The 27,392-nt window shown below is 46.8% G+C and overlaps 1 protein-coding gene across 3 annotated transcripts; it reads left to right on the plus strand.

Annotated features, from left to right (window-relative positions):
• Positions 1–10: 10 nt before the first annotated feature.
• Positions 11–27,392, plus strand: Dcakd (dephospho-CoA kinase domain containing). 3 transcript variants are annotated; one of them, XM_013113471.3, is made up of 6 exons: positions 11–278; positions 767–804; positions 20,953–21,158; positions 21,506–21,709; positions 24,160–24,247; positions 26,322–27,392. In XM_013113471.3, exons 2-6 carry the CDS (start codon positions 767–769, stop codon positions 26,611–26,613), a joined length of 828 nt encoding a protein of 275 aa, XP_012968925.1. In that variant the 5' UTR covers positions 11–278; the 3' UTR covers positions 26,614–27,392. The 3 variants fall into 3 exon arrangements, with proteins under 3 accessions (XP_012968925.1, XP_040605736.1, XP_040605737.1); XM_040749802.1 differs by lacking the exon at positions 11–278 and adding an exon at positions 295–442; XM_040749803.1 differs by lacking the exons at positions 11–278; positions 767–804 and adding an exon at positions 6,116–6,255.

Raw genomic sequence — 27,392 nt, forward strand, 5'->3', positions numbered from 1 at the left:
AATGGACTACAAAACCCAGAAATCATGAAGGGACGCCTTAGGAAGAGTGGGCAGCAATTCCGGAAACCCCTAGGTTCAGCCACGCTCTGAGGAGAAGAGGTCCCCACGCCTTGTAGGGTGGGCGCGGGGCATTCTGGGAATTGCAGTTCCATGTTGAATTAGCGTTTCGAGAGTGATAGGTGGCAAAGTCCAAGGTTTCACTTAAGCCTACCCTTGATAGGCATCGGGCCGCAGGTGAGCCGTTATCGGCTGCCGTTAAGGACCGTTACCATTCCCGGGTAAGTGAAAGACACTGAAGTCCGTGGCTGCGGTTCGCCAAGAGCCCATTACCCCTTGAAGAGGGCTTTCCCGCTAGAAGCCGGGTTTGCTTCAGAGGCTGCCTTTGCCACTCCGGCCTTTAGGCAGACCTGAGTCTTTGGAAGCCTACAGGCAGCGGATTGAGGTGTGTGGAACGCTGACCCTGAGCCAAAAGACTTGATTGCTTGGAAGCGAGGTTTATAACTTCATAGCTTCTAGTTTTGCACCGAGCTCCCCTTCCCGTTGTCCCTTTGATTCACCACTAGAGCTGTCTGTCCATCACGAACCTTTTTGTTTTTTGAGATTATACTATAATTACATCATTTCCTCATTCTCGTTAGCTCCCCTACCCTCTTAAATGAGCACTTATACACCAGGCTGTGGGATAAGGCTTTTTGTACATATTTCTGTATAATTTTAACAAGCCTAGAATGTGCATGCCATGATTATTCCCTTTTTTTTTCCACAGATGAAAAGACATATTCCAGAAAAGTTGGTACATTGCTTGTAAGTGGCAAAGTCTGTATATAAATCTGGTTCTATCTACTCTATACCCTCTTTAATTCTTTATCAACACAACAATCGCATTGTCCCATACAGGCAGCCATTACAGCAAAATCAGTTATAAGAAAGTAATTGCAAAATCTATCTTAGGATTGCCTGAATGCTTCAGTCCCTTGGGTCTCCCTCCTGTCACTAACTAATCGTAACCCTAAGAAGATAGCCTAAAGACGTAGGCTTACAGATTTCCTATCTGGGTTGAGTATGGTAGGTGGGGAGAGAAGATGAGTTTGTACCATCAGAGAGCTGCTGGCCAAAAAGGGAAATGATCTTTGCCTTTGCAAAACTGTACAAGGGAAGGAACAATTCCCCTCTGACTCAGGGACAGAAAACAAAATAAAACACAGGGCTAAATATAGCCAACTCCCCTTACATTAGTCACAGGCCCAAAAAAGTAAGTAGATTCCAAAACTGCAAATATCGTCCGGTCATTTCTGTTTGATTCTGGAAAGTAGTCAAAGCTACCCACTTGGACTCAGCTGCCACCTGCACTCACCTCTCCAGGACAGAGACCACTTAATCTTCAGTAGACAGCTTGCCAGGCATGTGTAAAGCCCTAGGTTCACGCTTGCACCTTGACCCACTGAGCCGTCTCACCATCTGGAGGTTAATTTTTCTATTTCGTCCTTTAATTTATATGCTGTTGTAAAGAATGCAGGGGAGACGGGCGTTGGTGGCACACGCCTTTAATCCCAGCACTCAGGAGGCAGAGGCAGGCGGATCTCTGTGAGTTCGAGGCCAGCCTGGTCTATAAATCGAGTTCCAGTACAGCTTCCAAAACAATACAAAGAAACCCTATCTCGAAAAAAAAAAAAAACAGAGGAAGCTAGGCGTTGGTGGTGCACGCCTTTAATCCCAGCACTCGGGAAGCAGAGGCAGGCGGATCTCTATGAGTTCGAAGCCAGCCTGGTCTGTGAGTTCCAGGACAGTCTCCAAAACAATACAGAGAAACCCAAGAAACCTGTTTAGAAAAACCAAAAAAAAAAAAAAAAAAAAAAAAACACAGGGGAAGGGACTTGAAAATTGTACTTGTCGCAAAACTCAGTGATGCCCAATTGCAGAGCTTGAATGAGAACTTACATCTGTTATTCTAATTCACTGTGTTGTTGGTTTCTGCACAAACAACAAACATTCAGTAAGATCCAGGAAGAATGAAGATGTAGGATTTTGTGGACCCTGCCATTCTTTTTTGGGCGGAGGAGGGGTTTCTCTCTATTGCTTTGGAACCTGTCCTTGAACTCTGTAGACCAGGCTGGCCTCTGAACTACAGAGATCCGCTCCTGAGTAACTGCTGGGATTAAAGGTGTGCACCACCATTGCCCAGCAGGACTGGGATTTTAACAGCAGGCACAAATTGTCTTTTTCCCCCCTACTGCCTAATCCTTTTCCCTACTTTATTTATCTTATTTCTTTATTTGTACTGGTGATTGACGTTAGGACTCTAGGTTTTTTGAGACAAGGTTTCTCTGTATTGCTTTGGAGCCTGTCCCGGAACTCACTTAGTAGACTAGGCTGGCTTTGAACTCAGAGATCTGCCTGCCTCTGCCTCCCAAGTGCTGCGATTAAAGGCATGCGCCACCAACACCCGGCTTGGCCAACACTTCTTATCAAAGCAGTTAGGGCTAACAATCTGTGAAAAACTTCAATTATGAGTAATAATAGATGGAGTTTGTAACTTAAGACAAGTCTGACTTTTTTGGGGGGGATGGTCTCACTATGTAGCTTTGACTGACTGTCTTGTAACTCTCTTTGCAAGGCCAGGCTAGCCTTAAACTCAAACTCACAGACATCCACCTGTTTCTGCCTCCCAAATGCTGGGACTACAGGCATGTACCATCACGACCAGCTCCAACAGGTCTGGTCTCTTGTTTCTGTCCCGGGCACAAATAATATTTGGTGCACTAGAAAATTCTGCTTGGATGAATTCAGAATGATACTGTGTTGTTACCTGATTTCTTCTGTACTGTAGCTGTCTATTTATTTCTTTATGCTAGAATCTGGTGTAACATCAAGATAATAGGCCAGATCAATTTATTATCTAAAAATAAGAGTTACAGTAATTTAGATATTAAAGCAGTCTTTCTTAGATTTGGAGTTAGTCATCCCACCTGAGGTGATTGTCATGAATTCAAACTTGTCAAATGAGAAACTAGAGTTAAAGAGGGCTGGAGAGATGGTTCAGCATTAAGGACAATGACTTCTCTTCCAGAGGACCAGGGTTTAATTCCCAAGGCAGCTCACAACTGTCTGTAACTCCAAGATCTGACACCATCACACAGACATGCATGCAGGCAAAATGTCAATGCGCATAAAATACAAATAAATTATTTAAAAACAGGATGAACTGTTTCAGGTGCCCCAGACATCAAATAAAATGTTCTATAAAGCATAAATGACTGAAGACACGGAGGGAAAATGTATTAGTATAGTTAGGGAGTATGATGTCATTTGCAGAGGAATCTTTCATTGCCTGGTTAGGATGCTTTTTTTTTTTTTTTTTTTTTTGGCTTTTCGAGACAGGATTTCTCTGTATCTTTGGAGACTGTCCTGGAACTCGCTCTGTAGCCCAGGCTGGCCTTGAACTCACAGAGATCCGCCTGCCTCTACCTCCCCAGTGCTGGATTCAAGGCGTGCACCACCAACACCTGGCTTAGGAGGCTTCTTCTTCTTTTTTTTTTTTTAGGAGGCTTCTTCTTGATCTGCTACTTTCACCTCATTATGCCAGAATATGTTTTTGATTATTTTAATTTTAGATGTAGAAGTCAGCCGGGGGATGGTGGCACACGCCTTTTATCCCAGCATTCGGGAGGCAGAGGCAGGCGGATCTCTGTGAGTTCAAGGCTGGGCTGGACCAACAGCCTCCAAAACAATACAGAGAAACCCTGTCTCGTAAAAACCAAAAAAATAAAAAATAAAAATAAAAATAAAAAAATAGATGTAGAAGTCCTGTTATATGTCACATGTAAATATTATATCAAATAGAGAGGGAGCAAGAAAAGAAAAAGTCAAATCTGGATCATGATGGCTGGTGTTTTCACATGATGGAAGAGTTTGTTTCTTAGTATCATTACCAATAGTTTCTCTCCTGAAGATGGCTGTTCTGCCCACCACTCAGGCCCCATTGATATCAGATCATAGGAATGAGCCTTCCTAGCTACCAGGGACCTTATACTATGTAATAAATGATATGTATCCCCTGAGTGTACAAAGTGTGATGGCTGCCCAACAGGAGGAACTGTGAATGAGAATGTTTGGAGAGGAGCTGTGTCTGCAGAGACTGTTGTTTAGAACTGCAGTACGAGCCGGGCGTTGGTGACTCACGCCTTTAATCCCAGCACTCGGGAAGCAGAGGCAGGTGGATCTCTGTGAGTTCGAGGCCAGCCTGGGCTACCGAGTGAGTTCCAGGACAGCCTCCTAAACAATACAGAGAAACCCTGTTTCAAAAAACCAAAAAAAAAAAAAAAAAGAGAGAGAGAGAGAGAACTGCAGTACTATGGAGATTATAATAGTTAATTATTTACTACAGTTAATAAGGTTAATAATTATTATAATAATTAATTATTATAATAGATTATAATAGCTAATTGCCTCATGATTCTGGCCTTGTTCTAGCCCTCAGGAATATATTCCTTATCCATCACTATGTCTGAACTAACATTTTTCAACTAATAGAATAATAAACCTTTTGTAGCCAGGCAGTGGTGGTGCACACCTTTAATAGCAGCAGTCAGGAGGCAGAGGCAGGTGAATTTCTGTGAGTTTGAGGCTTCCCTGGTTAACATAGTGAGTTCCAAGACAGCCAGGGCTACACAAACCAAAACTAAAACTAAAACAAAACAAAAGAAACCCACAAAAGCACTTTTGAAGCCAGGCGGTAGTGGCGCATACCTATAATCCCAGCACTCAGGAGGCAGAGGCAGGTGGATCTCTGTGAGTTCGAGGGCAGCCTGGTCTACAGAGTGAGTTCCAGGCCAGCCTCCAAAACAATGTAGAGAAACCCTGTCTCGAAAAAACAAAAACAAAACAAAAAAACAAAAACAAAAAGCACTCTTGAAATCTATTAACTTAGCAGACCACTAGCTTCCATGGACTCAAAAGGTAAGAATGTCATCAAATAGCATCTTAGGCCTATAGAAAAATGTCCCACACCTGCTTTAACCTCCTCTCTGATATAGCTACTATGTGTTCTAAACGTGCCTTGATTTGTGATGCCTTTGTCCTGTAAAGCTATAAAGCTTCATGAAACTGCTTCCATGTTGGAACACAGAATTTGCTATAATCTAAATCTGTGTTCCTGGGCCCATGGTCACTCATATGTTTCAGGGTAAAACCTTGTCTTTTATTATTTTATTGGGTTGAGAGCAGTTTCTTTCTTTTTTGAGACAGGATTTCTCTGTGGTTTTGGAGGCTGTCCTGGAACCAGCTTTTGTAGATCAGGCTGGTCTCGAACTCACAAAGATCCACCTGCCTCTGCCTCCCCAGCGTTGGGATAAAGACGTGAGCCACCACCTCCTGTCGAGAGCAGTTTCTTTCAATAACAAAAGTGATCCGATAAAAACGCCAAATTACTTCATACTTCAATATATAGGCTCCTCGTTATAAAGGGCACTGAGAATGCCCTTCTTAGAGGTAAGGAAACTTGGTTTCTGCCTTCAGTTAGAGGGAAGGATGCAGTTCCAGAAGAGGGAAGGAGGCAGGATAGGCATCATTCAGGCCTACCTGCTACCTGTGCTCTTCATTGGGTACTTATTATTTCCAATTCTTTCAGCAACACTGAACAGTAGTGATTATCCCCCTCTTCTAGAGGAATTTAGATGAGGTATGGACAAAATATGGGTCAGCAATCAAATAACTTTGAGCAGACAGATTAACTTCGAAATATCAGTTACTTGTATAAAATGAGATTAACCACAGTATCCACAGTAAGAACTCTGAGGCCTGAGATAACAATCTTACAGAGTGCTCTTTAAGACCTGGTGGATAAAAACTGCCTGGTTAACTGCTATGGCTACTGTAGTTACTAAAGTGGAGCCATGGTTAACACTTTTCTCTGATAGTTTTGTTACTGGGATGTAAGGTTCGAACTCACTGCTCTAGGGGACAAAAAGGTGATAGAAATTGTGCCAGGAAGTGTATTTCCTTCACTAGCCTTCAAGAAAAGTTAAAAGTGAAGACTGACCACGGAGCTCTCTGGCCCTCAGCAGAGCTGGGTCCGGTCACACCCACCTCCCCTGGAGAGCGGCTGGCGCTTGGCCCCGCCTTCCGACCCCGCCCCTTCCGCTGACTGGACGTCCGGTCCGCGTGCACGCTCGCAGATCCCGCCTGTGCTGCGAGTCAGTCAGTAAGCGCCGCGGAGATTGGGCTAGCGGCCGAGGCTGAGGCCGAGTCGGAGCCCCGGTAGGTAGCGGCGCGGGCGAAGGGAAGCCGCCAGCCCCGGGAGAGGCGGACCGGGCCGGGTGGCAGCCGCGAGCGCTCGCTTTGTTTCCTTCGGCAGCGCCGCGCCGGGCTGGGGGCGGGGGCTGCGCGCGGGACCACTGCCGGAGCGCGGGATCCTGCGCGGACTTGGCGCATTATGCGCGCCTTTTTCTCCTTTCTTTTCTTTTCTTTCTTTTTTTTTTTTAAGCACATATTTGTAGCTGACCCTGGGGCAAACAAGCGCATTTATCATCACATCTTGACAATTAACCTGTGAAATCAAATGTTTTTCCCCTGTACAGCCGTGGAAACTGAGGAACGTAACCTTTCCTACTGGAAAGGGATGGAAAATCCGGCCTTGTGCCCAAAGCCTCTGCGCTTTAGAGTCGGATTCAGTTTTGATTTTTGAACCTAATCTCTGCCCTTTCCAATAATATGACCTTCTTCGCCTTTCCTATTATCCTCAGTTTGATCATCTGAAAAATGGGAATGAAACCTTTTTCAAGATCGGTCGGTGGTGGATGCTGTTTTGCATCTACCATCTGACTTTCAGACCTTGTTTTTCATGGCTTCCCTCCTCAGAGAAGCTAGACTAGTTCGTTTTCTAAATTCTTTTAGTTTACTTTAGGTCTGAGGACGGTGTGAATCTCCTAAGGATCTCACAGGGGCATCCAGGCCAGCGTGGGCTACATAAAACAAGACCTTCGGTCCCAGCTAAAAATTTAAATATATATGTTTAAAAAAAATGAGGGCCTCAGAGTACCTGTCTGCAATTTTTACTTCCCAGAGGAGGCAGAGACAAGACATCTCTGGTGTTAACTTTACTTAAGGAGTTGTCACAACTACTGTGATCACCCTGGATTACAGGGAAATTATTACCTGGTTACACTTTCCCATTGTGTTTCAATTTTAAAGGTGATACATTGAAGTTTGGAATGTTTTACATTTTGGGTTTTCTCTGTGTATTTTTTAAACCACAGCTTGTTAAGTTGGGTGCTGATCCCATGTGGAGTCGAGCTAACAGAATGTGAGAATTGCTAAAAATACAGCAACAGTGACATTATGATCATGCAACAAGCAATAAATAATTCAGAATCCGACAGTGGGGGGGGGCTGGAAAGATAACTCAGAAGTTAAGAGCACTAGTTGCTTTCCCAGAGGTCCTGAGTTCAATTCCCAGCAACCACATGGTGGCTCACAACCATCTATAATGAGATCTGGTGCCCTCTTCTGACATGCAGGCATATATGTAGACAGAAAAGTATATACATAATAGTTCTTAAAGGGGGGGGGGCGCCTGGAGAGATGTCTCAGAGGTTAAGAGCACTGGCTGTTCTACCAGAGGTTCTGAGTTCAATTCCCAGCAACCACATGATGGCTCACAACCATCTATAATGAGATTGGTACCCTCTTCTCACATGCTGGCCTACAAGCAGGTAGAACACTATATCACTACATACATAATAAATAAATCTTTAAAAAAAACCAACACCAAATAACTCTTGTTTCTGGCAGTGTTTGTCAGAATTGCACCCTTGGCCTCACTACAGCCCTAATTCCCAGCACAGAATGGACACTTGCTTGTACACAACAAAGTCTTCTGTGTTAACAGAAACAGTGATTTAGTTCATGGAAAACAGACTAAATACATCATCATTCCTCAGCATGTTCAATGAGCATGTCTTTGAATAAAGTTGTGTTAGAATGTTTCATCTTGTCAGGCATGGTGGTGCACGCCTTTAATCCAAGCACTTGGGAGGCAAAGGCAGGTGGATCTCTTGAGTTACAGGCCCTCCAGGATTACATAGGAAATCTGTCTCAAGAAAGGAAAGAGGGATTTTTTTTTGTTTTTGTTTTTCGAGACAGGGTTTCTCTGTGGCTTTGGAGGCTGTCGTGAAACTAGCTCTTGTAGACCAGGCTGGCCTCGAACTCACAGATACCCATCTGCCTCTGCCTCCTAAGTGCTGGGATTAAAGGCGTGCACCACCAACGCCTGGCCCGAGGGATTTTTTTAAAAAAGATTTATTTATTTATTATGTATACAGTGTTCTGTCTGCATGTCTGCCTGCAGGCCAGAAAAGGGCACCAGATCTCATTATAGATGGTTGTGAGCCGCCATGTGGTTGCTGGGAATTGAACTCAAGACCCCAGGAAGAGCAGTCAGTGCTCTTAACCTCTGAGCCATCTCTCCAGCCCTGGGAAAGAGGGAATTAAAAAAAATTTTTTTGTTGTTTGTAACAGGATTTCACGTGGCCTAGGCTGGCCTTAACCTCACTCTGTATGGAAGACAGGCTTGAACCTCCAGCTTCCTGAATTATAGTGGTTTTTGATTGTTTGTTATTTTCTTTTTTGAGATGTTGGTCTCCTACCCATGCTGGCTTCTTCTAGCAGCTAGCAGTGTAGTAGTTGAGGATGACCTTAAAGTACTGGGGTTCCAGACACTTCCATGATACATACTGTGTTATTACAAGTCAGGATGGAAGCCCTTTAGTATAATCATCTAAACCATTGCCAGTATATATGCATATATGTACGTGTGATTATCAGCTTGTTTTTTTTTTTTTTTTTTTTGATTTTTATGAGACAGGGTTTCTCTGTATTGTTTTCTCAGGCTGTCGGTCCAGCCCAGCCTCGAACTCACAGAGATCCACCTGCCTCTGCCTCCCGAGTGCTGGGATTAAAGTCGTGTGCCACCACCGCCCAGCATGATTATCAGCTTTTTAAATTAAGTCAAGGACTGTGGTCCTGTAGAGTGAAGCCTTTTCTTTGCCAGCCGCTTTGGTTTTCCCCTACCAGTTGCCTGGGCTCTGCCGCGTTGTAGTCCCCAAATAAGATGCTGTATTAATTATGAAGCTGTTGGCTTTGCTTGTTTCTTACTGGCTATCTTTAACTTAAGTATTTAAGAGAAAGGTGTCCAGACATCTTACTTCTCTGGCGGGCTACATTGTAACTCCCTGTGTTTCTCCTACCCAGAGTCCTCCTGAACTCCTAGTTCCACCTATCTTGCTTCCCTATTGGCCAACAGTGCTTTATTGGCATATACACAGGACTTCCCCATCAGTGGTCCAAAGATGTAGTCCCAGTACTTAGGAGGTAGAGGTAGAAGGATGATTCTACCTGGGATATGTAGCCAGTTGGAGGTCAGTTTGCATATAAAAACCAAATAACAAATTTGCTTTGTTTCCAGGGCTTAATGCTTGTTGGCCAAGTATACTCTATCAATGAACTGTATCCCCACTGCAAGAATATATTTTGTTTTGTTGTGTGTTTTGCCTGAATGAGTGTTTGTGCACCATATATGTAATTGGTGTCCACGGAGGTCAGAAAAGGTCATCGTATCTCTTGGAACTGGTTATGGATGGTTTTGAACCATCGTGTAGATGGCTGGGATTTGAACCCAGGTCCTCTGCAAGTACAAACAGTGTTCTTAACCACTGGGCTATCCAGTGGTTGAACAAATTTTACAAAGACTTATTTAAAAATATATTTTGAATGCCTGGCGTTGGTGGTGCACGCCCTTAATCCCAGCACTCGGGAGGCAGAGGCAGGTGGATCTCTGTGAGTTCGAGGCCAGCCTGGTCTACAGAGCGAGTTCCAGGACAGCCTCCAAAACAATACAGAGAAACCCTGTCTCGAAAAACCAAAAAAAAAAAAAAAAAAAAAAAAAGTTAACTTGGAAGAATAGAGTGGAAAATTGCTTATTTAGAAATCTTTGTAACTACAGATGATTTAAATTGAAAATAACCTTCCCAAAAATTTAATTGTAAGAGTTATAATTGGTTACCTGAAGTCCTTGGACACAGTTTCAAAATATTCTTTTCCAATTTTTAATTCTAAAAACTATATTAGGTGTATAAGCTATACTTATAGTGACCATCAGTTATTATCCTTGCCATTAAAGTTCAGTTTCCAGGTCTGGGCAGTTGACGCAGGGGGTAAAAGCACTTCCTGTGCAAACATGAGGATCTGAGTTTGAGTCCTCAGCCAGGCATGGATATATGCCCAGCCCTGGACACGGGCACAGGAATGTAACAGGGAATTACTGGGGCTTGCTGCCTTGCTCTGGGGTTAGTTAGTAAAACAGCACGATACAGCCAGATACCTGACATCCTCTGGCCTCTGCATGTGTGTACACCACATATAACACAAAAGGAATTTCTTTTATATTTAGGTATTTTATTTGAATGAATGCTTTGCCTGCATGCACATCTGTGCACCAAGTGTGTGCCTTGAGCCTGAAGAAGTCAACATCGGATCCCTTGGAACATGAATTACAGATTTTTAAGTTCAATTTCCAAGAGTTTCTAAAATGGCCTTAAAAAAATATGCAGGGCAGAGACAGATGGATCTCTGTGAGTTCAAGGCCAGCCTGGTCTATGAAGTGAGTTCCAGGACAGCCAGTGCTGTTACACAGAGAAATCCTGTCTGAATAAAAACATTGGGGTGGGGAAGAGAAAAATGGTTAGGCTTGGTAGTGCAGGCCTTTAATCCCAGCACTCAGTAGGCAGTGGCAGGTGGAGTTTGAAGCCAGCCTGGTCTACAGTATAGTAAGTTCCAGGACAGATAGGGCCACATAGTGAAACCCTGCCTATACATACATGCATGCATGCATGCATACATACATATATACATACAGTGACTTATGCATACTCCTGCCATTTTGTGCTGTGTGTTGATGGGAACAGTTGGTAGTTTCAGCATTGGTAGTGTCTTTGGTTTTGGTTTCTCTTGCTTCACACTTTCCTACCTATCGTGTGTTCTGGATTTCAGTTGTGTGCTGTCACACCTGGCTTAACATTGATGATCATAAAATGAAGACATTAGTCAACTTGGAAAATGATTCTGTGTCCTACATATCAGGCAAGGTTAATTATGTAAAAGTAAGCAAACACACCCATCTCCTTAGCATACACATTTGGTCACGTCTTTAATAAGTGGCAACATTTCTAATAAAAAATAGTAAGGGGAGATTCCATACCTTCTGTTCTTCTTGGGGACCTGCACACACATAGCGTATTATACTTACAGAGTCTACACATAAAAAGGAAATAAATATTAAAATGAGGATTGGAGAGATTGTGTATCAAGTCTTAACAACCTGAGTTCCGTCTCCAGGGTCCATGTGGTGGAAGGAGGAAGCAGACTCCCACCAATAGTTTTTTTGTTTTTGTTTTTTTTCGAGACGGGGTTCTCTGGAACTCACTCAGTAGACCAGGCTGGCCTCAAACTCACAGAGATCCTCTTGCCTCTGCCTCCCGAGTGCTGGGATTAAAGGCATGTACCACCACCGCCCAGCTGCCCCACCAATAGTGTTAATGATCTCCATATACATGTTGTAGCAGGTGTGACACTTGTACACAATAAAATGTAAACATTTCCTGGGCACTAATGGGTTACTAGTGGGAAAACCCTGGTATTTGGCAACAATGCTAGGATAGATCTGGGGAGATGGATGAGAGGTTAGAGATAAGGGCTGATAACAGAAACTAGGCAGGCTCATTGCAATGGTGAGCTGACAGGTTCCTGGATTCTCCACATTCTCTTTTTTTTTTTTTTTTTCTCGAGACAGCGTTTCTCTGTATTGTTTTGGAGGCTGTCCTGGAACTGGCTCAGTAGACCAGGCCAGGCTGGTCTCGAACTCAGAGAGATCCGCCTGCCTCTGCATCCCGAGTGCTGGAATTAAAGGCATTCTCTTTTAAAAGAAACAAAAACAGCAAAACCAGGAGCTGGAGTTAAGATCAAGTGATGTTTTTGCAGAGGACATAGCTTTGGTTCCCAGAACACACATCAGGCAGCTTAACTACTCCCAGTTCCATGAGATGCAATGAACTCTTCTGGCTTCTAAGAGCTTAAGGCACACATGTACATAAAGTATATGCAGGCAAAACAGTCATACACAGAAAAGCAATTTATTTTAAAGCAGTTCCTCGGTGTACATACAGTTTAACTGTTTGTTGGGAATGAAAACAAATTTGCATACTAATGAGATACAGACAACTGTAAAACTTTAAAATTAAGTCTTGGGGGGCAGAGAGATGGCTCCGCAGTTAATACTTGTTACTCTTACAGAGGATTCAGGTTTGATTCTTATCTCCCTCAGATGGCTCACAAGCATCAGTGACTGCAGTTCCAGAGAAGCTGCCTTCTGCTCTCTGGATACCAAGACACACTTGGCATGCAAACACACACAAAATGTGTAAATCTAATAAAAACTTGAAGCCCAGGCCGTATACTTGAAATACCTGCAGAATGTAGAACATTCATTTCATTTATTTTGAGACAGGTCAGAGAATCACTGGCAGAGGCAGTTCTCGCCCTCCACCTTGTAGCTCCTGGGGATAGAACCAGGGTTACCAGGTTGGCAGCAAGTGCCTTAACACACTAAGTCATTTTCAGTGGTCCAGTCTTGAACATCTGACCTCCCTGCCTCCATCTGTCTCCATTTTAGTGCTGGGATAGCACTGAGACCTCTGGGCATGCTAGACAAGTTCTCTACCTCTGCTGCTTTCTATGGGACCAGCATTGTGTACGTAAGAACCTTACAGTTCATAGCCTGCACTAACCCTGGTGTGCAGATACTGCTTGTTAGTACATACGCACTCTGCATGTGAGGTGAGTGTGTATGCTGCATATTGAGGACCAGGGGTGCGATGAAGTTCTGTGCTGCAGTATAGATGAATACTAGAAATGCCTTGTATTCATTTTTATTCCTGTTGGACATTGCACATTCACAATCCTTTTACTGCTGCCAAATTTTGTCACCCCACCCCCATTCAGTTATACTGCTGTAAGTGGGATGTTATCTATAGCTTAAGTGTGAGTGACTGGGTTCTAGGTGTGTAATGTGTTGAGTAGATCAGTAAGTGCTGTGAAGAGAAGTGAAGCAGACCACAGAGCAAAGCAGGGTGCTTGCATATACTTATATATAAGCAGTCACCTATATGATAGTGAAGCAGAGAGAAATGTTTACTGGGGAGTACTTTTTTTTTATTATTATTTTTGAGGCAGGGTTTCTCCGAGGCTTTTGGAGGCTGTCCTGGAACTAGCTCTTGTAGACCAGGCTGGCCTCAAACTCACAGAGATCCACCTGCCTCTGCCTCACGAGTGCTGGGATTAAAGGCTTGTGCCACCACCACCTGGCTGGGGAGTACTTTTTTAAAATTCATTTTATTTATGAGGTGTGTGTGAGTGAGGGCACGAGAGCAGGAGTTCAGTCAGTCTGAGGGGTTGGTTCCCCCACCCAAGGATGCCCTTGATTAGAGTCAGGCTTGGTAGGCCAGCTCTTTGACCTGCTGAGCCTTCCCACCTGGAGGAGAGCTTTCTTTGCTGGGAGCTGTAGAGGTAGCAGTGTGCTCAGCATGATCAAGTAGCTCTGTGGCCAGCAGGGGGTGCTACTTAGAAGAGGGGTGATGCATCCTGCATCCACGAGGCCTGTGAAGGACTACAAAGTCCTGACTTATACTGGAGTGAGATAGGAGTCCTGGGGGTTTTGAATGTTGATCTCAACTGACATTGGCCGGACCAGCAAGTCTGATCCCAGGAGTCCATGGTGGCAGGAGAGACCTACTCCCGAAAGTTGTCAGTCACATCCACACTCAATCTGGGACACTCCCCTCCCTCTGTTACCCAAACAAGTGGGCCTGCAACATCACACTCTGAATTGGGAAGATTAGGGGACCATGACCACTGTTCTGTCATTTAATTCTTACGGTACTCCTGTGGGAACTCATAATAAATCCTGTTCTTTGCTCAAAGGGAAGTTCTGAATCCTGAAGGAAATTGCCCAAGGCCAAATAGCAAGAGAGTGATCTGAGTCCCCAAGGTCCTTCTGATTACAAAGCCTTTAGGGTTGGGCCTTCCCCATGGCCCATCTTCTGCATTGATGTTTGCATAGCAGTCTAGTCTGTGCACACTCTGCCATCCATAGATGCTCCTTGGGATGCTGGTTTGTGATGAAAGAGACCACCTCCTCCCTGCACTTGGTGTTAGCCATGGGCAGAAGGAAAAGCTTGCCCCCCTCTTGACACATCCTCCAGGTAATAGGCAGCTCAGAGGAGGTGGTAACTTAAAGAGACTAGCAGAAAGGAGAACTTGTACTTCCAGTTTAAACACAAACCCTCACCAATAATGACCGATTAAGAGTGAGGAAAGTGTATAAAAATAGCACTTATTAGTTAACTGGCAAACATTGGTTCTACAAGAAAATAATTGGGTCCCCATACAGGAATGACTCATTTTCATGAATGATTATATTGATCATTGGAGGAAAATGGATACATCTCTTTTGGAAAGCAGTTGGAGGAGAGAAGTGGCCAGCTAGCCAGACATTCCCAGCGTGACGCCCTGAGAAGGGAGCTGCTCACTAATGAGCAGCCAGGTCTGGCCTGGTGCAAGCAGGCTGGGGGCAACTAAAGAGTGCTCACATGGTGTCTTCAGCTCTCGGGTGAGGCGTGTCGGGGTGGGGTTCATTTCCTGCTGTTCAGCCCACTGAGTGCTTTGTTTCCATCCCCTACCCTGTCCCCCCCCCACTTCACCCTGGAATGATTTACTAACAGTGATCACCATGCTCAAACGACATAGAATACTGACCAAGAGACTAATTCTAGGTTCTGGTTTGCTACTTACAGGAGAATGTGACTCCCAAATGTTTCCATTCTCCTTCCCTGGGCATTAATTATTCATATGTCATAACCAGAGACTCCTGTAACTGGACATGGTTGTACACACCTGCAATCCAGTGTTTAGGAGTTTGGGGTAGAGGATTGCGGCAATTTATAGGGTAGCCTAGGCCACATTGCAAGACCACGTGTCACAGACAAAAGAAACATTCCCACTGTGAAATACTAGCAACTGAGTCAAAGAAAGATTAAACAACTTAGCTAATGCCACATATTAAATGAGACATTGAACATCATGCAAGATGCTAGAGATGGGAAAAATGTGATTTGTGACTGTGTGGAACTTGTTTTACCTGACACTTGAAACTAGTCATGCACGGGAACTGATAAATGGCTCAGGGGCTTGTCTTGGTCTCATAGGGGACTTACGATCGGGTCCCTGCACCCAACTACTTGTAACTCCAGCTCCAAGGGGGATCCAATACCTCTGACCTCTGCAGGCACCTGCACTTACATGCTCATAATTCAATCTTTAAGAAATAGTCACACACAAGCCAAGTACAAAGCGTGAGTACATGAGAGGCAGGGTGAGTAGACTGGCAGCAGTGCCAGGTGTCAGGCATCTGGTGGTGAACGGTTTCATCTGGGGGCCTTAGCTCAGGGAGACCTCTCTGGTCCCTCAGTCAAGACAGCAGATACCCCCCATCACATACGGTGTGTTCCACCCCGACTCTAGACTATGAGCAACTTGTGTGATAGGGTCGGTTAAGTGGCTATAGGTTGAAGAGACAGCAGGAGTGATCAGGGACACATGCATGGAGACCTTGAGATGGAAAAGAAGCAGCATGTCCAGGGAGTGACTGAGGCATTCCAGAGGCCTTTGTGCACAGCCATAAGGGGAGGGGCAAGGCAGGGGAGTCCTGATCAGTGACTTTGATCAGGTGTCAAGGCCGCAGATTCGGCCTGTGACATTAGGTCAGCAGTGAGGCTTTTGTCAGGTTTGTGAGGCAGCCCACTCCTTTCCAAAGAAACCAAAGGAAGTTCCAGATTCCTCCCAGTGTCCTTCCCTTGTCTTCTCTGGCTGTTGGGGCCCAAGAGGGAACTACAGAGGACATATTGGAGTAGCAGTGAGAGAGGCCACTATTTACAGAGGACAGTACAATGGAGCCTCTCTTGGGTCTTTGGGCTCATAGAGGATTCACTGCTGTCTCCAAGTCTCTGCTTGCCTTTCTCTCTGTATCTGTGTCTCTCCCCTGACGTGAAGCGTGAGGGGAAGAAGCATTGAGTGTGGCTCCCCTGGGATCAGAGTCCTGCTTTTCTCCTGGCCCTGTCTTGACTGCTGAATCCCATGCCGAATTCCTGGCACTAGCTTCCCGTTTCCCCCCTCTGGACCTTGAGCTCTCCAGTCAAGCCAGCTGAGAGCAGCCTCTGGTCCTGCAGAGGGAGACAGCCAGGTCTTGGGCCAGCAGGGTAGCCCATCAGGTAAAGTGCTTGTTGCTAAGCATGACAACCTGAGTTTATCCTCAGGACCGACATGGTAGGAGAGGGCCAGCCTTTTTTTTTCTGAGGCAGGGTTTCTCTGTATTGTTTTGGAGGCTGGCCTCGAACTCATAGAGATCAACCTGCCTCTGCCTCCCGAGTGCTGGGATTAAAGTTGTGCGCCACCAACGCCCGGCTCGAGGGCCAGCCTTTAAGCTGTCCTCTGACCTGCACACATACACAGACGTACATGTAACTTTTGTTTTGTGTGAGACAGGGTCTTACTAAGTAGCTCTAGCTGTCCCAGCACTTGGGAGGCAGAGGCAGGTGGATCTCTGTGAGTTCAAGGCCAGCCTGGTCTACAGAGTGAGTTCCAGGACAGGCTTCAAAGCAATACAGAGAAACCCTGTCTCGAAAAAAACAAACAAAAAAGTGAGTCACCATGCCTGGTCAATACATGTAATTTTTTGTTTGCTTTTGTTTTTCAAGACAGGGTTTCTCTGTGTAACAGTCCTGCCTGTCCTGGAACTCACTCTGTAGACCAGGCTGGCCTTAAACTCACAGAGATCCACCTGCCTCTGCCTCCCAAGTGCAGGATTTTAAGGCATGTGCCACAATGCCCAGCTGCCTGGCTGTTTTCTATTTAGGGCTGGTGTCCAGGCTGGGTTCTACATCTTTTTTGGAAAGGTTTGCAGAGAACTTAGACTTGGCCAGGCTAAGGGGTGACTTTGAGGTTCTGCTTCAGCAGTAGTTCAACAGGGTAAGTGAGGTAGATTCTGGGAAATAATGGCTTGGTTGCCAACAAAGTTTGTTAAAGGCCATGTGTGCTGGGGGAACTATTGGCAAGTTTGAGTGACACTTGGAGGAATTTGGTATAAATTTGCTTTCTGCCTTGCGAGGCTTTGGAAGGACAGTGGGCTCTAGCTTCAGCTTCCTATCCTGGCCCAGCCTAATCTTTGGATAACCTAGAGTGCAAAAGGGGCTTTTGGTCCAGACCAGGACCAGTGTCACCTAACCGTTCCTGCTCCCCGCTGGCACTCTGTTGCTTCCAGCTGTTTTCATTTGTTCTTGTCTGTCTCCTGTTTCCCCACAGGGCAGACTGTGGGGTTGTCTGAGAGGTCCCTGGCACATGGCTGTGAGGCACAGAGGAGCTCAGTCAACAGCTGGTGAGGGAATGAGTCACCAAAGGCTTGCTGTACAGGAACAGCTGGTTCTTATCCATCCTCATCAAGCCAGCAGCCGAGCGCCTCCCGTGCATGTGTTCCTCTGTTCCCTCAGTCATCTTTGTGGAGGCAGAGTCTGGTTGTTCCCACAGACGGAAGTCCAAGGCACTGGAAAGGGTGGCTGCCCATTCAGTGCCACAGGAGCTTGCACTTTACATCTGTGTTTTGGTCATCGGTTCTCTTTCTGTAGAGCAAAACAGTCTAATCCCAGTGCTTGGGAGCCAGAGGCAGGCAGATCTCTGTGAGTTCAAGGCCAGCCTGGTCTACAGAGTGAGTTTCAGGACAGCCAGGGCTGTTAAGCAGAGAAACCCTGGCTCAAAAAACCACAAAAACAGAATGATAATCAAGAAATAAGCTACCGGGAATCATGTACATACTTATAATCCCCGTACTTGAGAGGATCAGGAATTCAAGGTCATCCTTAGCTATATAGTGAGTTCAAAGCTAGCTTGGGCAGGCCCTTCCTCTGCTGTCCTTCATGTACTATAGTAAATGAAGAGCTAGGATCTATTCTGAGCACTGCCATATACCAGAATCACGGAGGATCCTCCATCCCCAAAGACTGTATTCCATTCCATTCTCAGGAGGGGTCTGGGTGGCTCTGTGAAGAGGGGTTGAGGTCACCTTGGCTAGATGGTCTTCCAAGTCCCACTCCCCCACTCAGCTGGTGTTGAGGAAAAGAGAGATGGGACAGACCTTGCTTGTTTTAGAGCAGGACTTCTTGAAATGTTTCTATCCAAACCCCCTTTTCACCAGAATGTGACTCTGGGGCATGGGTATTAGTAGCAGTAATCAAGAAATTTATTTTAAGGCCAGCAGAATGACTAAGGAAATGAAGGTGCACAAAACACTTCTTTGGTAGGCCAGTGGATGCACTGTTTCTACATAAATCATTAACTCTTTGGTTTTGGTTTTAATGTGTTTTGTTGTACTATATCTATTATACCAGGTGTGTACCTAGTGCCTGCAGAGGTTAGAGGAGGGCGTCAAATCCTTAGAACTGGAGTTGTAGGTGATTGTGAACCACCATGTGGGTGCTAGGAATCAAACCTGGTTCCTCTGTAAGAGCAGCAGCTGCTCCTACCCCCAGAGCCATCTCTCCAACCCTTTCTTTCCCTTGTTAGACAGGGCCTTGCTATGTACACCAGGCTGACTTCAAATTTGTGACAGTGCTCTGACCTCTTTTTCCTGGATGCTGGGCTACAGCAGTACACCACACTAAGCAAGAATTAAATTAAGTCAAGGTTGAATATTTGATATTATAGGGTATAGGTCATCTTCAGTATTTTTCAGAGTTGATTGATACTTTGATTTCTGATCATCAATTCTGAGAACTGTTTTACATGAGTATATAGTATAAAATGGTGCAGGTATGTGTAGGGCTATTTTAGAAGTTGTTGGAAATTCTACCTTAATTCCGCCAAAATTCATTTCATATGTTTTAAAAATGAAACTCAAAGCCGGGCGTTGGTGGCACACGCCTTTAATCCCAGCACTCGGAAGGCAGAGGCAGGCGGATCTCTGTAAGTTCGAGACCAGCCTGGACTACCAAGGGAGTTCCAGGACAGCCTCCAAAGCCACAGAGAAACCCTGTCTCGAAACAAAACAAACAAACAAACAAAAAAAAAACAAAAACAAAAATGAAACTCAAGTCAACAACTCAAACAGCAATTTTTAAAATCAAACATTTTGGTTTACTAATGTAATATTTAAATGCCAAGGAATGACAGTAGGAAAATACTCTTTTTTTTTCTTTGTACTTAAACCACTGTGTTTCTGTATGAGCAGATAACTCTGAGTTGATAACACAGCAGTGTCACATAGGTGTTTTCAGCAGGGTTTGCTGGCACTGAAAAGCATCATGGCATGTGGAAGTCATGACATGGGCAAAAACTGCCAGAAACATATTGGAACCACTTTGTGAGTTTTGTTGTAGTTATTGTCTTAAATTACTTGCATAAGAAAAGTGTCTGTGTGTGGACATGTGGAGGTCAGAGAACAAAAAAAAGTGTGATCTCTGTGAGTTCGAGGCCGGGCTGGACCGACAGCCTCCAAAACAATACAGAGAAACCCTGTCTTGTAAAACCAAAAAAAAAAAAAAAGTGTGTGCACATGTGGAGGGCAGAGGACGACTTGAGAATGTCAGTTCTTAGTTCTTTCCTTCCACGTGTAGGCCCCAGGTGTTGGACTTAGGTTGTCAGGCTTAGAGGCGACACCTTCACCTGCTGAGCCCTCTCACAGGTCCCGCAGCCCTTCTCTTGTTTTGGTTATGTTCTCGTTTAGAGGTAAAGTCCCACTCTGTGGTTCAGTCTGTCCTGGGACTCAGCACATAGCTCAGTCTTCTTGTCCTTGATGTCCTAGATGCTGGATTGTAGGATTGTACTGACATGTCTAGTTGAGAAGCCGTGCTTGAGGGATAGCAGCAGAGATGGGGACCCAGCCACCGACGCCACATTCTCTACCACATGGCTTCAGCCGAACGGTCCACATTTCCCTTATACAGTTGAACCTTGTCCTTAACTCCCTTTTGATGACAGGGAGACTGCTTGGGGGTGACAGTATCCTCAGGTTAACCTTTAAAATGTGCCATTGGTTAGTTTGAGTCTATGGTAGATGTTTGCCTCTCTGTGCCCCGACCCATGTGAGAATGAGCTAAGCAGATGTAAACCTGTAGGTTGGTTTCTTGCTGTCCTGTTTCACACCCAAGTGACTGCGTCCTGTATCTCCCCCTTTCTCCCCTTGTGGTTTGTGTTCAGGAGAGCAAACTCATTTCCATGTGAACACAAGCAAAGAGTGATTAGGACAATAAATTCGCAGGTTAACAAAAGTGGTCCTGATGAAGCCAGGCCGTGGTGGTGCACACCTTTAATCCCAGCACTCGGGAGGCAGAGGCAGGCGGATCTCTGTCAGTTTGAGGCCAGCCTGGTCTACAGAGCAAGTTCCAGGACAAGTTCCAAAGCCACAGAGAAACCCTGTCTTGAAAAACCAAAAAAAAAAAAGTAGTCCTGATGGATTTCAAGCCCTGCTAAGAAAGATGTATACTCACACTATAAAATAAAGGTGTAAAAAAAGATTTAAAGAAACTGAGAATGGTGGCGTGGACCTTTATTTAATCCCAGGTACCTGTAAACTTAAATCAGAAGGATGGCAAGTTCAAGGCTATAAGGATGCATTAGGGAGCCCCTGGAGAATAGCTTATTGGAGCAGTGCTTGACTAGCATGCACCCGGCCCCAGTGTCCAGCCCATACCGACACACACAGTACTGGAAATTTCTTCTCAGCAGCAGCCCCAGAGCTCCCCAAGCTCAGGACTGGGCCCTGCCTAACCTACTGTCTCCCTGAATATCTCTTGACAACAGGTTTTCCAGCCTGGTGGAGCAGCTGATTGGCAAGTGTGCTGACTGTCCAGTGCCTTCTGGCTCCTGCTCTGCCTGTCTTCTCTCTCCTGGGAAGATGTTCCTGGTGGGCCTAACGGGAGGCATTGCCTCAGGCAAGAGCTCCGTCCTCCAGGTGTTCCAACAGCTGGGCTGTGCTGTGATTGATGTGGATGTCATTGCTCGGCACGGTGAGTTGGAGGGGACCCGTTGCACACAGTAGTCTCCTTGTGCTTCCTTTCTTCCAGAAGCCTCCTCTTTCTGTCCTCTTTGGACCTTCTGAGAGTGAGGCTGTCCTAGCCGGTTTGCCCGTCTGCTCCTGCTTCTCTACTTATTCCTCCTTCTCCCTAAGAGTCCCGTCTCCCTAAACACAGTCCATCCCTGGCTGAGGGTCCTGTGTGCTTTGCTCATTCCCTCAGTTCATTTTGGCTCCAGTTGAGGGGAACAGCCTTTGGTCCCCCATCAGTTTGCCTCTGGTCACTTGGGGTCTTCTGGACAGCTGGAGGCTCTGGAATAATCCAACCTCTTCATACCACAGTGGTCCAGCCAGGGTATCCTGCTCACCGGCGTATTGTAGAGGCCTTTGGCACTGAAGTCTTGCTGGAGAATGGTGACATTGACCGCAAGGTCCTGGGAGACCTGATCTTTAACCAGCCTGACCGTCGGCAGCTACTCAACTCCATCACCCACCCTGAGATCCGCAAGGAGATGATGAAGGAGACCTTCAAGTATTTTCTCCGAGGTGAGACTCTAGACTTGTGAGCTGAAGGAGGCGGACAACCTCCTTCCAAAGCCTTTCTCTATTGAAGCACTCCAGGGTAGGGTAGTGGTTATCTAGGCTGCTGAGTTCACACGATTTATTGGCATAGAGACTTCCTACTAGCCTTTGGTATATATGGCCTGTAGTCTGCGCCCCTAAGTAAAGGCTAGTGGCCTAGCTCCCCCATTAGTCCTAATGTGGGGACTATTTCCTGGCGAGTATGCTTATCCATTTTGGTTGTCTTCAAGGTTTCCCACTGTAACCATGGCCAGGCCCTTTGCCTTCATGCCTCAGGTTCTTGTGTACAGAGCAAGAGCCCTCTCCCTAACATGTTCTCTCAACAGTGCTTCCCTCTAAAAGGTTGTGGTGAAAAGCAGCTCTGCTGTTGACCCACACCTACCCTTCAGTCCCTAAAGTGCTGGGAAGGCTGGAGCTGGCTCCTAGCTCCTGCTGCTGTAACCCTTCCTGTCATTTGTCCCCGAGACACTTCCCTCAAGAAGAGTGTGGACTCTGCCTTTGTCCTCCCCCAGTGTCTGCCAGTCCACTATGGCACTGCTCCCCTGTCCCACCCCTGCCTGGCTCCCTTCTGCCTTTCATTCCTGCCCTTTGCGTTTGTCCCCGGCCAGCTCTCAGCACATTTGCAGGGCTGCGAGGCACCAGTGGCTCCCTCCCTCCCTCTCAAATTGAGCATTGGATAATGTCACCAGTTCCAGAGCTCTCCTGTTGTGTCATCCACCCCCTCCCCAACCACCACCCCTTAGCTAAAAGCCAGAAATCTCTTTTCAGTTCGATAAGGTAAAAAACGGGGACGACAGCTGTGGCTTTCACAGTCCTGGCTTCTCCCTGATGAGTATAACAAATACAACTGTCAAAGTTGGTAGAATCAAACGTCAGATAAGATCACCAGCTGTTGGGGAGGTCTCTGCGTAGGCAGGCGGATGTCTTAATAGAGTCAGGACAGTTTCAGGGCTTATCAAGCAGGAGAGGCCTGACAGCTGAATAGCCCTTTACCGGTAACCATAGAGCTGGCTTCCAGCTCCCAAGAGGGACCCAAGAGAAAGGACAGTAAGAGGGGAGGGAGGGAGGGAGAGGAACAGGAAAGGGAGATAAGAGGTCCCGGGGAGAATCCGAGTTTTTCCTGTCTTTGAGCTGGAGAGGGTGAAATGGGCGGTGGAGAGGCTTAATGCCAGCTTCCCTCCTCCAGGAACAATAGCAATAACACCTATCATTTAGAGGCCACTTAGCTGAGGGCTTGGCTGCTGCTCAGTGTCGTGTGCATTCAGAGCTTGTGTCATCTTGCTCATCACCCTGTGAAGCAGGGGTTCCTTTCATTCATTACACATATTAGTTTTGTTAAGGCCCTGGGGTCCCATGGGGTGCTACAGACTCGGGCGTGTTAGCAGGGCTGGGGAACCCCATGCCCTCATCAACCAAGGCTTCTCTCTCTCTCTCTCTCTCTCTCTCTCTCTCTCTCTCTCTGTGTGTGTGTGTGTGTGTGTGTGTGTGTCTGTGTCTGTGTCTGTGTCTGTGTCTGTGTCTGTGTCTGTGTCTGCGGTTGATAGTGTCTGGACTGAGATACCATCCAGGCCCCTGGTCTCTGAGCAGCATCTGTCCCTGTCCTTAGTCTGCTGCCTTGTACCCCTTCCAACTTGGTTTGTCCACACAGGGCCCAAGGAGCAGCAGGAGTGCACATGACTGAGGAATGTGCCCATTCATGGTGTGAGAGCACATCACCTCTCTCCAGCCTGGACACTGGGAGGGTCCGAAGTGCCCTTTCTCCACTGAGGGAACCCTGTGGTTAACTGAACCACCCTCACTGCTCTGGGATAGTACAGGCCTCTCACAGAGAGCCACAGAGGTAGCTATGGGTCTCTTTAAAAGGCAGCCATGTCTGGACCTGCCTTCCAGGAAAGGGCCTGTGCTTTGGGTGTTTTGAGCCAGTGTAAGATGAAATAGGGCAGAAGGGACTCAGCGTCTCTCAGAAACTTCCCAGTTGCCTACAACCCTGGCTATGTCTTGTCTTGGGTTAGAAATAACTTTTGGGGTTGAAGGTCAAAGTTGATCCAGACCACCTAGTCTTTGATGCACTGTGCTCCAGACCCTGCCTGGTCTGCACAGAACCTCCCAGCTCCTGGGTTCTGCTGGTCCTCATTGGAACTCCTTGCCTCCACCTTCTCATCCTGAGTGTCCACATCCTCCCTGCTTTGCAAAGCAGTGCAAATGCCAGTCCTTCTCCAAGGTCTTCCCTGGTCAGCCAGCCAGAACTTATTCTCTGCGGCATTCTGCTCTGAATGGCTGGCACTCAGGGTATGTCTGTCCTTGGAAGGTCTCCCATCTATCTGCTGGGGCATTCTCTGTGTTGGGCTGGTCACAAGCATCCTTCCTGGTGTCCTTGCAGAATTGAACTTGGGAGTTTTGCATCCTCTCCCCAGGGTACCGCTACGTGATCCTGGACATCCCCCTCCTGTTTGAGACCAAGAAGCTACTCAAGTACATGAAGCACACAGTGGTCGTGTACTGGTAAGTGTGACACACATCTTGGTCGTTGGGACTGGAAAGGACACCTAGGGTAAGATGTCCCTGGGAAACATTCCTTTACACTTTTCCCATGGGTGGCCAAGGCACAAAGTGAGTTGGGGTAGTGGAACCCAAGCTTACACAAACCAACTTTTGTACCGGATCCTGATGCATGCGCCTGGGGCAGGTATGAGTTGGGGGTGGTTCCCAGGCTTCGCTAGTGTTTGGGAAGGGCTCCCCCTGCTGGCTGTTGGAGATATGTCAGTTGAGCTGTCTGGTTTTGCCTCTGGCCACCCTCATCCTAGAGCACTTCACAGCTTCCCAAACCTTCCCATGTTTACAGCCTCATTCTCACTTTTCAGTAGAAAGTATTCATGTCAGAGGGACACTTCTGAATTATACAGGGAAATGGAAGTGGAGGCAGTTACAAAATGTGTTCATGATTGCCCATTTGGAGCACTCACGAATAGAGAGCAGAATGTGTTGTAGATCACCCATTGGGAGCACTCACGAATAGAGAGCAGAATGTGTTGGAGATCACCCAGTGGGAGCACTCACAAATAGAGAGCAGAATGTTGGAGATCACCCATTGGGAGCACCTGTGGGTAGAGAGCTGTGTGGATGCAGTCAGCAGAAGAATCTAAGAAAGGAGCTTTCTTCTCAGAATCCCCCAGAACAGGAAGCAAGTCAGTCTAGGTTTGGCAAACAGAAGAACTAAGCTGCCAGAGAAATGAGTCACAGTCCCTGCCGGTGAGAGACAAGACAAGGCTGCAGGGTGTCTCTGCTTTTCAGAAACTTCCCAGATGTCACAAGTGTAGCAGACATAGGAGGGCCTTGGCTCTGCAGGTATTTTAGGCACAAGGTGGTTCTCAAGGGATCGATGTGTGGGAGGCTCCTAGTACACTGGAACGCTCAGTGCCCTGAGAATTGCCCTACCCTTCCTTACTCAGATCTCTCATGGCTGCCACTCAGTGAGAATCCCTTGAGCCTCTCAGTTCCTCCACAGGGCTGTGCTTCCCCACATAAACCCCCAGTCTCTCCCTTGCTTGTTTTTTGTGGTGATGAAAATAGAATCCAGAAGTGAGTTCCAGGACAGGCAGGGCTACATGCAGAGAAACCCTGTCTCAAAAAACCCGAAAGCAAAAACCTATATATGTAGGGATCAGAAAGGGGAAGGTTAGATTATTTGCTTGTACCTTGTGAGCCAGCATGGACCGCTTCCTGAAGAGTGATTGTACGTAAATGTGATCCTTAATGTTTTTGAGAAATTGACTTGTAAATTGAGTAAAGAACGCAGCCATCAGCCGGGCGTAGGTGGCGCACGCCTTTAATCCCAGCACTAGGGAGGCAGATGCAGGCGGATCTCTGTGAGTTCGAGGCCAGCCTGGTCTACAAAGTGAGTTCCAGGACAGCCTCCAAAGCTACAGAGAAACCCTGTCTTGAAAAACCAAAAAAAAAAAAAAAAAAAAAGAACGCAGCCATCAACAGAGTCCAGCATTCGCTGTCACAGCCCTAGGAAGGCTGTTGGTACTGCATCCAGTGCATCCCGGGAGGCTCTACCACTCCTTTCGAAGAGTGCACTCCCAAGCAACTGCTAGCCAGCTCCATCGTCTTGTAGATTCCTCAGCCACAGACATGCCTTGACTAAAGCTGGATGTCTTTTCTGCCCACTACAGCCTCTATGTAATAAGGTTAACTTTCACAAAGGAAACACTTATGTCTGGCTTTGACTGTTTAAGTTGCAGACAAAGACCTGAGTGGTAAAAATCTTCCCATTTTATAGCAGGGAAAACTCAGGCCAGTAGACAGATAGAAAGACCTAGATGGTGGAAAACAGCTGCTACGGCCCACTCCTCGCTTGCTCTTGTTGGGAGTCTGGGGTGGTTGATAGCGCTGGAGTCCTGTTCTCCAAGACCTGTCTCAGCCTGACAGCATGACTCCTGTGTGGCTGCGGGCAGGAGGGGAGTTTTCTAAGGGAAGATGCTGTCCTAGTCAGTGTTCCAGGCTAGCTGCCCACTGTGAGTCTTGCTGCAGAGAGGGAGGCTGGGGTCCAAAGAACACTTCTGCCCTGTCCTAGTGACCGAGACACACAGCTGGCACGGCTGATGAAGAGGAACAACCTGAACCGTGAGGACGCAGAAGCAAGGATCAACTCCCAGCTGCCCCTGAAGGACAAGGCCCGAATGGCCAACCATGTTCTAGACAACTCGGGGGAGTGGGGCCTCACCAGACGCCAGGTCATCCTCTTGCATGCCAAGTTGGAACGATCCATGGAGTACCTGCCACTGAGGCTCGGGTTCCTAACAGGCCTAGCAGGCCTGGCCAGCCTCCTTTATCTGCTCACCCGTTACCTCCTCCCTTCTCCCTAACTGGGCACACTAAAGCAGCAAGCCTCAGGCCTCCTTAGAGACCTAAGTCAGGTACCATGTCCTCAACACTACACGTGCTCTCATTCTGGAGTATATCCAGTCTGGGACTCAGCAAAAAGAAGCCCACTGTCAGGTACCCTTTCCTGCCCTCCCTAGAGCCCCACCATCCCCTAGAGCTCCCTCAGAACAATATCCACAATGGCAGGAAAACGGCAGTCTCTGTGGCCCTATCCATGGTTACAGCAATGTAGCCAACAGTTTCTTGGGCTTGAACCTTCTCAGAGCATCTGTCATATCATGGCCACAAACTCCCTAGTGGACCCCAGCAAATCCTTGTAAGCTGAAGGCTGTCTTCAAACAGAACTGTCTCCTGGGTTGAAGCCTTTCGCCAGGGTGCAGGGTGAATCCTTTCTGGGGGATGCCGTGGCTAGGCAGAGGCAGGGCCCTTTGGAGAAATCAGCTTCTGATGGGGTTTTACTCACAACTTAGCTGCCCCAGCAGCCCCCGCCTCTGAGCCCTGTACTCTCTGTGTTCCCCAGCCCCCCATGCTGTCTGACCTCTGTGCCTCCCCCCACTGCCTTTGAGCCCTGCAGTACCTTACGCTGGCTGCCCCTGGCCTGGCACCCTGTGTTTTATCTTAGTCCAGGGAGAATAGTCAGAAAGAAACCGGTTTCTCCTAGACGGTGTGCCTCTAGATGGCTGGCAGGGTTGACGCATCTCTGTCCTAGTGCACTGCGGTCTGCCCTCCACTGGTGCTCAATAAACGGAGTTGGTCTAAA

Source organism: Mesocricetus auratus, unplaced genomic scaffold (assembly GCF_017639785.1).
Source record: "Mesocricetus auratus isolate SY011 unplaced genomic scaffold, BCM_Maur_2.0 Super-Scaffold_100007, whole genome shotgun sequence".
Taxonomy (NCBI): Eukaryota; Metazoa; Chordata; class Mammalia; order Rodentia; family Cricetidae; genus Mesocricetus; species Mesocricetus auratus.

Coding starts and splice junctions, on each gene's coding strand:
- Dcakd (XM_013113471.3), top strand. CDS start 767: ATGAAAAGACATATTCCAGAAAAGTTGGTACATTGCTT. Junction 805..20,952: donor GAAAAGTTGGTACATTGCTT/GTAAGTGGCAAA, acceptor TCTTGACAACAG/GTTTTCCAGCCTGGTGGAGC. Junction 21,159..21,505: donor GGATGTCATTGCTCGGCACG/GTGAGTTGGAGG, acceptor TTCATACCACAG/TGGTCCAGCCAGGGTATCCT.